Source organism: Saccoglossus kowalevskii, chromosome 11 (genome assembly GCF_978046115.1).
Source record: "Saccoglossus kowalevskii chromosome 11, keSacKowa6.1, whole genome shotgun sequence".
Classification (NCBI taxonomy): Eukaryota; Metazoa; Hemichordata; class Enteropneusta; family Harrimaniidae; genus Saccoglossus; species Saccoglossus kowalevskii.
Window position 1 is genome coordinate 10,075,054 of NC_140651.1, and position 11,712 is coordinate 10,086,765.

An 11,712-nucleotide genomic window follows, 5' to 3' on the forward strand; every position below is an offset into this window, starting at 1 on the left:
TGCATTCGTCATGACTCAAAAACGGAACAGGAAACATCGAATCTACCTTTGGAATTGACCTACATTTACCTCCCGTGGTATGATTGTAGTATATTGGTCTTATTAGCATATTTCCCGCTCTTGTTATTCACGCATGCGCATTGTATCTGTTGGTTGGTGAAGCCATGTTTTGAATAACGTAAAGTCTATCGTTTGTTACTGCAAACTTTGGTTTGTTGCATCTCTGCATTACCACAGGCCACGACATATTTGGCGTCGAGGACGAGGTTTATTACTAGTACTTAAAATGGCGCGTTCACTGATATAAACGCTGAGTCAGTTTAACCAACTGGAACAGTCTTTGGAGGACTACTGTGAAGTGATGGACCATGTTCCTTCACGCAAATTCTAGTGATGTTCATGATCGAAAACGTGCTGTGTTCCGTGGGTTCCGAACATACGCGTTGATTTAAAATTAAATCTTGTGAAAGGTCACTACACGCCGAAACCAAGTGAAATTGTTGAACGTCATAAGTTTAATTCGCGTGTCCGCAAACCGGGTGAAAGTGTACAATCATACAAGGCTGAATTACGTAAAATTTCAGAACACTAATTTTGGTACGACCCTTACCCGATCGCCTAGTTTGTGGTATTAATGATCAGACTACACAACGTAAATTACTGATGGAAACAACTTTGTTTTGGAAATATGCACTGAAAATTGCAGTGGCAGTTGAAACCACAACACGAAATTTGAAAGTCATGAACTTATTATACTCTACTCCTCCTGTCAGTGTGAATGCGTTCAAGGCATCAAAATGGAAGGGGAAGCCTGGCAAGCCAGGACCATGTCGGAAAAACACTGTAGTCACTAATCAAAAGCAAGTAGCAGAAAAATGTTATCGTTGTCTGGGAAATCACCTACCACATGTTTGCAAATTCCAAAATGAAATTTGTCACTATTGTAAAAACAATATGGTCACATTAAAGTTGCATGTAAAAAGCTAAAGCGAGATTAGGCTGGCAATCACATGACTGAATCAAATGGGGAGAGTAGTGATACCCAACCATACCCATATGACGATGTTTTTGGTCACTGTCAGTGCGATGAACTACTTGGGAAGTGTAGCGATTCCAAGTCAGGTGGGTATACAGTTAATTTATGGATTAATGGAGTGAACACTAATTTTGAAGTGGATACTGGTTTTCCATTTACCTTGCTGAATCAGTCATCGTTTCACAAGTTACAAGATTCACATTTAGAGGACAGTCCTATTCGACTGAAAACCTACACTGTTGAACGTGTGAACATTATAGGTCGTAAATAAGTAATTGTTCAGTTTGACAATAAGAGTGTTAAGAATTTACCTCTTGAAGGTATTATTAAGTCAGTCACACATTCTGATTGGGCTACTCCAGTTGTACCTGTACCCAAAACTGATGGCACTGTGAGGATTTGTGGTGATTACAAGTTAACTTTCAATAAAGCATCACCTGTTGAACAATATCATATTCCTCCTTTTGAGGATTTGATGGTACAACTGGCAGGAGGTGGACACAAATTCACTAAACTTGATCTGTCCCATGTTTATAATCAATTAATTTTGAATGAAGAGTCAGAAACACTTCTTACAATAACTACACACATGTGTCTATTTAGGTATAACCGCTTAGCTTTTAGTGTGAGTTCAGCTCCAGCAATTTTTCAGAGAACTAGAGAGGGCGTCCTGCGTAACATACCTGGTGTATTTTGATAATTCCCAGTATCTTGCAAACTTCCATAAAGTGTTAAGTCGTTTAGCCAATGCTTGATGGTTTGAATGTTTATGAAAGATAAAATTGTGTATTTAGGTTACATGCTATATTCTGAAAAAAAATTGGAAAAATTGACGCTATACAAAAAATTGACAAACCTAAATCTGTAACTGTAGCTTATTATCATAGGTTTTACCTAACCTTTCAACAGTGTTAGGACCATTACATTTGTTGTTAAAAAATGTAAAGTGGCACTGGTGTCCAAGGAAGGACAAATCATTTGAAGCAGCAAAACAACTTCTTCAGTCACATCAGTTGTTGGTACATTTCAATTCCCAGGAAGATTTAGTACTGAGCTGTGATGCATCTCTGTTTAATCTTGGTGTTGTACTGTCCCACAAATACAAAGATAGTAGTGAGTAACCTATTTCATTTGCATCCAGAACTTTAAATAATACTGAATGCAATTACGCTCATATTGAAAAACATCAATGGGCTATTCAATTTGGTGTACGTAAATTTCACAAATATTTATTGGGCAATTTTTACTATTGTCACAGATGATAAATCATTGTTGGGTCTTTTCAGTGAACTGAAAGCTATGTCAACTACCTTGTCTGCTCGAATGACTAGATGGTGTTTAATATTAAAAGCATACAAGTGTACTATAGATTACAAGCCTGGGAAATATCATGGTTATGCTGATTCGTTAAGTAGAGTACCCATTTCTAACAGAAAGTCTAACTATGAGCAACACATGTGCTTGATGTTGGATAAGTTAGACTCATCACCATTTACTTCTGATGATATCAAATTTTGGACAAGTCGTGATCCTTTGTTAGCTCATGTCCGTGAATTTGTATTATGTGGTTGGACAGAAAAAACTCCAAGCTACAGGCCATTTTTCAGTATTCGTAATGAGTTTACTGTATTTGATGGATGTATTGTTTGAGGTACACGTGTAGCAATACCACCGCAAGGTAGAACAGAACTTCTATAGGAGTTACATGCAGCACATCCTGGAATGAACCGTATGAAAGGTTTAGGCCGCAGTTATGTTTGATGGCCATGCATGTATACAGGAATTGAAAATAAAGCTAGATGTTGTGATGTTTGTTAACAAAATCAGAAATTACCAGCATAAGCCCCATTACATACTTGGGAAATTCCTAATAAACCTTGTTCATAGTATGAAAAATATAATCTTTCAATAATAGTTGATGCTTATTCTAAGTGGATTGAGGCTCACAGAATGACCTCCACCACTTTACAACTTGCTACTTGCATTACTGAAATGTTAGCATCAGATAATTGAAGTCATTTTACTAGTGATGAATTTTCACATTTTTTTAATGTAAATGGTATCACACAAATTCTAGTAGCACCATGCAATCCTTCATCCAATGGTTTGGCTGAAAGAGCCGTTGAAATTGTTAAATATGGTCTTAATAGGGTTAAATACGGTACTATTGATGAGAGATTATTTCGCTATAGAATCATTCCACAATCGAGAACCCAAGTTTCTCCTGCTGAACTTTAAATGAAACGTAAGCTTAGGTCTCATCTTGATTCTGTACACCCACATTTTAATAACAAAAATCTTTCCATGATCAAAATGTTAAGGAGATTTTTTTATTGGTGATACAGTTTGGACTTGAAGTTATGGTTATGGTAGTCCTTGGGTTAAGGGCAAAATATAATTGTCTGATGGTCGATGGGTTTGTCGATATATTGATCATAATGATTCTAAACATATTTGTTGAGTCAACTTCAATTTAATTACCAAATACTAATAGTTGAAATTCTGTAGTATTAGTGGAAGATCTTAAAGTTTCACCAAGTGATATTACTAGTACAAGTTCTATTTCTACTAGACATAAATACTGTAGAAAAAAAATATAATCCTGTTTCTATAAATGTTGCACCCAGAAGTGAAAAGGGTAACGCTGAGAAAGATAGTATTGTAGTGAGTAGACCAAGAAGAGAGATAAAAATACCAGAAAGATTTAAAGATTTTGTATTAACAGATACTAACAAAAAGTAGTTGCATTTAAACAAATGTTGATGTACTTTGTTTTGTATGTGCTTGTTATACATATAGTCTTGTTAAAATTTAGTGTTAAGCATTTAGTTCTGAATGGTGTTATAAAAATAGTTTTAGGACCTGACCTCTTTATTAGTCAGTCGACACTCTCCTAAATTTGTTACACCAGTTGCCTTAATATTTACAGTAGTGATTTTATTTTCTATATTATTTACAGCCCGTTTCGTTCGAGCTTGCAGTTTGCATCATGGATGACATCCAAATAAATGGGCCAGGCAACAAAGATTCTATTTGTGACAACATACAAAAACGCATTTTCAAAAAAATAATTACCACAGACTTGACACACATTTAAACATGGTCTTCCAAATCACAAAACGATGTAGTCTACGGTCATGTCAGTAACCCTTTAAGATAAATGTTAAATTATTATACGGATTAGATACTCTCTGGGTAAGCTGGTGAAATTTCTCCCACTGCCTGTTTTATCACCACTGCTTGAACATGTTTTTACAAACGCTCAAATGCGTATTCTTTATTATTTGCAGCCCGTTTCGTTCGAGCTTGCAGTTTTTATCATGGGTGGCAACCAAATAAATGGGCCAGGCAAAAAAGATTCTATCTGTGACAACATACACAAACGCATTTTTCAAAAGAATAATTGCTACATAATTGACACACATTTAAACATGGTCTTCCAAATTACAAAACGATGTAGTCTACGGTCATGGCAGTAACTTTTCAAGATACGGGTTATACTATTATACGGATTAGTAAGCTGGTGAATTTTTTCCCACTGCATGTTTTATCATCTCTGCTTGAACATATTTTTACAAATGCTCAAATGCGTATTCGACAATGTTAAAATCGTGTGAGTATGCTATTCGTTTATTTGTATTATTGCAAACTGGATCATTGTTGTCTGGCCCATTTATTTTAACGTCTATTACGATACAAACTGCAAGCTCAAGTGAAAAGTGCTGATGCTACTTCACGTAGCTGAAATGAGCTCACGTGGACTAGTTAATCTGTACCGCAAATTACGGGCCATTATAGGTGCTGTATTCGGGTTTTTGTTAATCATCGAACGCGGGTGAAGTTATCAACTGAAGAAAAAATGACTTACATGTCTTGTAAACATGTAACCTATATTTCATGCAAACATTACGGTTTGTCGTCGTTTGTTGTGCATTTTTTATTAGATACTATAATTATGGTTCAATTTCTTTGTAGTACATTGTATCATAACTGACTAGAAGGTAACTTTGCGGATACAAACGGAAACGTCAATTTTCCGCTTGCGTTCACAAATGAATTGAACCGCTTAGGGAATCCCATTTCTGCATCAAGCTAGATACTGCTTTAAACAGAAACAGAAAAAGCTTGATAAAAAAAATATTAATGATTAATAACTAACAATTTTTACATGTTTTTTGTAGCCTTTGCAAGACTCTATTCAAAAACTGTTATAACACTAATGTCAACGTTAATTACGTCAAGTGACTGTTAAATAAACAAAATCCATTGTGCTGCTTCTTGTTACTGCTAGTAGGAAACAAAACATTTAGCTAACACATTTTATGATAAAAGGAAGACTACAATGTTCTCAAAAATAATGTAAAATAGATATATTCTGAATTGTTTAGTTCGTTTAAAAAGTGGTAAAGAAAAATTCTGTAATACATTATAGTACTCTGTTTTCACAGGTCAATTAGTCATGAAATATCACTGATACTTGAACAAAAATTTACTGTCGTTTTCAAATCATCTTGTGTTCAATCTCTGAAAAGATCAACTATTTGCGTAATCGTGATTTTTTGTGGTGTTAGACACGTTACTTTCCAAATGACTGAAAAGGTTCAAGAACCAAAAGTAGCACAGTCGAGAGAATATTTTCTGCTCAGCGTATGGTATTCAGTTATTGTTTGATGTTTAAGATAGCTATTGTGTTGGTTTTATAAAAATCAACCCGTTTGGTACATGGCCGATAAAGTTGGCCGATAATTTGAAAAAAGCAACATGAAAAAATAGTATGGCCGCCCTTGAATAAACAGTGTAATCACGTTATCAATTTAAGTTTATTTGCTTGACAAGTTTAGTTTCGTAGGTTATACCATATCACAACAAACAATTCTCAAGGTTACGTTGTTCTTCTCACAATTTGCGTATTGAAAAAGACATGAAAATGTCCCCCTCGATAATAGATTGTGTGAATACTGTGTTGAACGCAATCAATTTTATATTGAAGACGAATATAATTTTATAGCTATTTTCCATCGTTATCAACGTGTTAAAGCCAAATTTTTGTCTGTATGGTGTTGCACCAACCCGACTTACAACAAATTTATCTCGCTCATGAGTTCAAAAAACAATGTAATTTTAAATCAGTTAGCGAGTTATGTTTATTTTGCTATGAAAAACAGAACTTAAATGATTTCTATTGTTACCATTGTTAAGTGAAACTGTATTTGCTCTTTAGGCCAATGGCATTTGGCTTTGCAATAAATATATAAAATATACTAACAAACAATTTATGTACAAAACGTGACGTGTGACCGTTAAACTTGGCAGAGTCAGCACTGTCTTGTCTACGCTCCCAGCAACTTCCTCGTAAGCCAACCATTTAGTCGAAACCAAAGCAGTTAGCCAATTCGCTAGCGAGTTTGCAAATTGGCTGCCCCAATACTTTTGAGACTTGCTGTAACTTTAACGTCTGTGAAAACCACGACGACAATGTGAATCTCGGAACATGTTCAACGACCGGGCGGGCGTTATTTCCGGGTTTGTGCATTCGAAATTATGAAGCGGAAATTATCCGGTCAAATCCGAATTCAACAAGCGGTTGCAAAGCGAGCAAAAAAAAAAACGATTGAAAGGCGGAAGCGAGAGGGAAGTTGGGTTAAAGTAGTACTGTACATTCGGTCACAATAAGATCTAGATCTGTCATTCTGAAGTACACCACAGACAGTATATTGACACCGGTCGTAGTTTTTAAATGAGCTAAAATAAAACATAACAAACATTATATGCTGCTTAAGCGGTGATCAAACAAAACAGACTCTATCTGTTAGTTTTAACCGCTACGTTCTGTTGAAGATGTGAAGCTTTCGTAGTTATTACCGAAGATTATGTACAACATTTAAAAATCGGAAAAAGCAAAAAAAAACACAAAAACAACAGCAACATTGGTTATGTGAAATTCGTTAGTATTCATAGGAACTTCTAGACGATTATTGCATATTTATCGCAAAGGTAGTTTTCCCCAGGTCAATGAATCCAGAGTCAATTGAGTATTAGTACGTTTTTTTAGAATGATATTTATTTGGTTTCACGTGATACTTATTCTAGGCTTATCATTAAGCATTACACACAGTGAGTCCACGGCATTGGTCACAGTATACACCTAGACCACTCGTTTCGATGAATGGTCTACGGTAGCCATAATGTAGCTTGTGAGTAAGAGTGGAAAATGGATTCCGATGGGGTTGTGATTATTTAGTTTTTTGACAACGGATTTTTACTATTGAGTTGAAATTGTTACGTCTAGGGGTGGGTCGTTAATGCGTCAAGTGATGTTAACAAAAAATAATAAATTGTTCATCGTTTTACGTACACCACAACAACAAAGGATTACTTTTCAACACAGACCTCCAGTCGGGGGAGCGGCGTTAGGCACCAACGCCGTCTGCAAGAAAATGTATGAAGCACTGATTTTTACAAAGCGACTGTGTCTGCGGATCATTTGTCATTTTTATACCTCAATGCTGTTCTATTTAATTTATTCATCATTTTATCTAATTTGATATTATTTCTAAAATATATATTAAATTAACATTACCATTCATGCTTCAGTCGTCGGAGCGAATCAGTTCGCCATGAGTATTAAAGAGTAATTCGAAATTGTAGTTAGATTTGTAACGGATTTCAATATTCAATTTGCTGGAAATAAATGCACTTTTTCATAGGCAAATTTGTATCATTTTAAACCTTTTAAATAATCCTCCGAGCTGAAACAAAATACCCATCCTACTATCACCCAACACTACAATAAATTGTATTACTTCAATGAATTGCATAGAAAACCTCTCAATGTAATCAAAATATCTTAATCAGTTGTGTTTTAAAATGTTTGGATGTTTTCCAGTGCTCATCATAACCCCAGACAGTCCTTTACACGTAACGCCGCAGTAAAACTCTTGTCAAGAGAGCCCACATTAGCAGGGGGTAATATACAGTACTGGGAGAGCTGTTCATGTATTAACCAATTACCTGAGAGCTCAAAAACACCGACAAAATATTGTACTTTTCATAAGTTGCCAATTGTTTTCAGTCATTTATTTTGTGTTCCTAGATTTGAATATTTCTCTATACGACTTGTAATTTAAAGTCAACGGCTGGTATTTATATGGTATTTCTACTTTATTCAGTTGGTTCAAATTTAAATATCTCTCATAATTTATGCTCATTAGATTTTCAATTATCACACTGCATGTTTCTCAACAAAGAAGTCAATAAATATTGGTGATTATTTTACATTATCGTCTTTGAGTATTGAAACATCTGACCCAAGAACCTACTCCCACAGATTACGAGTTAGCAATGGAAAAAAACTGACGATTGAGAGTTCGCTATGCCACAAAAACAGTCGACTGAGAGTTCACAGTAACACATAAAACGAAAGGCTGATTTATATTGCTGGGAGGGAGAGTTTTGAAACGATGTGTGAACCATCAAAGGTATGCCAGCAGTCAACCAATGTATTCATAGTTCTAATGACAAAACCCAGAATGTAGCGTGCGTCTGTAGACAGCGGTACGCTTGACCGGCAAACTGCACTGAAATATGAATCATTACAAATATAAAAATAGATTTTATTTTACTGTTGCTCCATGGTCTAATCTATGATTGTTACCCGGGGCAGTTGTTTATTAGAGGTGTTACTAATCGCTTGCATAGACTATGTTTGTAGAAACCCTCGTAGTTTATTTACAAGCTAACACTAATCGCCGGAAGCGTCAACGTGTATAGCGTTCCAGTCAGGCCTGCTTCCATCAAATATAGATCTGAGCTACACAGGCACTCCGTAACAATAAAACTAATAACGGAGCTAATGCGTATCATATATATATATCCTCGTATCGTTGAACTACGATGCCACGGCGATGACAAGTAATATATGCACGCACGCTTATGACGCTGATGCGCAGCAATGGTAAGGATATTATATTTAATTATCGTTCTATAGTAAAACACGGTTAGAAAGCCACACATCAAAAGATCAAGTTGAGCTCATTACTTGCTACGTGAATTCACGTATGTGATTGGATAATCACTTGACGCGTTGGGGTGATCCCATGCCCAGTTGATAAGTTTATTTTTTAGCGTATAGTTTTATCATTTCCAAAGATTGTTTTCTGCATATGGCCCGTGATCGACCTTTTTTCGATGAGATAGTTGTTGGGTGTTAACTAACTATATACTTCAAGTTTCAGAGACAGATCATGTATGACTCTGTGCATTCGTCATGACTCAAAAACGGAACAGGAAACATCGAATCTACCTTTGGAATTGACCTACATTTACCTCCCGTGGTATGATTGTAGTATATTGGTCTTATTAGCATATTTCCCGCTCTTGTTATTCACGCATGCGCATTGTATCTGTTGGTTGGTGAAGCCATGTTTTGAATAACGTAAAGTCTATCGTTTGTTACTGCAAACTTTCGTTGGTTGCATCTCTGCATTACCACAGGCCACGACATATTTGGCGTCGAGGACGAGGTTTATTACTAGTACTTAAAATGGCGAGTTCACTGATATAAACGCTGAGTCAGTTTAACCAACTGGAACAGTTTTTGGAGGACTACTGTGAAGTGATGGACCATGTTCCTTCACGCAAATTCTAGTGATGTTCATGATCGAAAACGGGCTGTGTTCCGTGGGTTCCGAACATACGCGTTGATTTAAAAATAAATCTTGTGAAAGGTCACTACACGCCGAAACCAAGTGAAATTGTTGAACGTTATAAGTTTAATTCGCGTGTCCACAAACCGGGTGAAAGTGTACAATCATACAAGGCTGAATTACGTAAAATTTCAGAACACTGTAATTTTGGTACGACCCTTGTTACCCGATCGCCTAGTTTGTGGTATTAATGATCAGAGTACATAACGTAAATTACTGATGGAAACAACTTTGTTTTGGAAATATGCACTGAAAATTGCAGTGGCAGTTGAAACCACAACACGAAATTTGAAGGTCATGAACTTATTATACTCTACTCCTGTCAGTGCGAATGCGTTCAAGGCATCAAAATGGAAGGGGAAGCCTGGCAAGCCAGGACCATGTCGGAAAAACTCTGTAGTCACTAATCAAAAGCAAGTAGCAGAAAAATGTTATCGTTGTCTGGGAAATCACCTACCACATGTTTGCAAATTCCAAAATGAAATTTGTCACTATTGTAAAAACAATATGGTCACATTAAAGTTGCATGTAAAAAGCTAAAGCGAGATTAGGCTGGTAATCACATGACTGAATCAAATGGGGAGAGTAGTGATACCCAACCATACCCATATGACGATGTTTTTGGTCACTGTCAGTGCGATGAACTACTTGGGAAGTGTAGCGATTCCAAGTCAGGTGGGTATACAGTTAATTTATGGATTAATGGAGTGAACACTAATTTTGAAGTGGATACTGGTTTTCCATTTACCTTGCTGAATCAGTCATCGTTTCACAAGTTACAAGATTCACATTTAGAGGACAGTCCTATTCGACTGAAAACCTACACTGTTGAACGTGTGAACATTATAGGTCGTAAATAAGTAATTGTTCAGTTTGACAATAAGATTGTTAAGAATTTACCTCTTGAATGTATTATTAAGTCAGGCACACATTCTGATAGGGCTACTCCAGTTGTACCTGTACCCAAAACTGATGGTACTGTGAGGATTTGTGGTGATTACAAGTTAACTTTCAATAAAGCATCACCTATTGAACAATATCATATTCCTCCTTTTGAGGATTTGATGGTACAACTGGCAGGAGGTGCACACAAATTCACTAAACTTGATCTGTATCATGTTTATAATCAATTAATTTTGAATGAAGAGTCAGAAACACTTCTTACAATAACTACACACATGTGTCTATTTAGGTATAACCGCTTAGATTTTAGTGTGAGTTCAGCTCCAGCAATTTTTCAGAGAACTAGAGAGGGCGTCCTGCGTAACATACCTGGTGTATTTTGATAATTCCCAGTATCTTGCAAACTTCCATAAAGTGTTAAGTCGTTTAGCCAATGCTTGATGGTTTGATTGTTTATGAAAGATAAAATTGTGTATTACATGCTACATGCTATATTCTGAAAAAAAATTTGGAAAAATTGACGCTATACAAAAAATTGACAAACCTAAATCTGTAACTGTAGCTTATTATCATAGGTTTTACCTAACCGATCAACAGTGTTAGGACCATTACATTTGTTGTTAAAAAAATGTAAAGTGGCACTGGTGTCCAAGGCAGGACAAATCATTTGAAGCAGCAAAACAACTTCTTCAGTCACATCAGTTGTTGGTACATTTCAATTCCCATGAAGATTTAGTACTGAGCTGTGATGCATCTCTGTTTGATCTTGGTGTTGTACTGTCCCACAAATACAAAGATAGTAGTGAGTAACCTATTTCATTTTCATCCAGAACTTTAAATAATGCTGAATGCAATTACGCTCATATTGAAAAATATCAATGGGCTATTCTATTTGGTGTACGTAAATTTCACAAATATTTATTGGGCAATTTTCACTATTGTCATAGATGATAAATCATTGTTGGGTCTTTTCAGTGAACTGAAAGCTATGTCAACTACCTTGTCTGCTCGAATGACTAGATGGTGTTTAATATTAAAAGCATACGAGTGTACTATAGAGTACAAGCC

At 35.9% G+C, this 11,712-nt stretch overlaps 1 protein-coding gene across 1 annotated transcript; it reads left to right on the forward strand.

Moving 5' to 3' along the window:
* The first annotated feature begins 1,010 nt into the window (after positions 1-1,010).
* LOC144350721 (uncharacterized) lies at positions 1,011-2,686 on the forward strand. Its single transcript, XM_078008829.2, has 4 exons — positions 1,011-1,122; positions 1,357-1,514; positions 1,924-2,149; positions 2,295-2,686. The coding sequence occupies exons 1-4, from the start codon at positions 1,011-1,013 to the stop codon at positions 2,684-2,686; spliced, it is 888 nt and encodes a 295-aa protein (XP_077864955.2).
* Positions 2,687-11,712: the final 9,026 nt, after the last annotated feature.

Bases quoted from the DNA above. Each gene is read 5' to 3' on its own strand.
- LOC144350721 (XM_078008829.2), top strand. From the start codon at position 1,011: ATGACTGAATCAAATGGGGAGAGTAGTGATACCCAACCATACCCATAT. The intron at 1,123-1,356 runs GTGGGTATACAG...TACCTCTTGAAG, and splicing joins GTGTAGCGATTCCAAGTCAG to GTATTATTAAGTCAGTCACA. The intron at 2,150-2,294 runs GTGAGTAACCTA...CTATTGTCACAG, and splicing joins CCACAAATACAAAGATAGTA to ATGATAAATCATTGTTGGGT.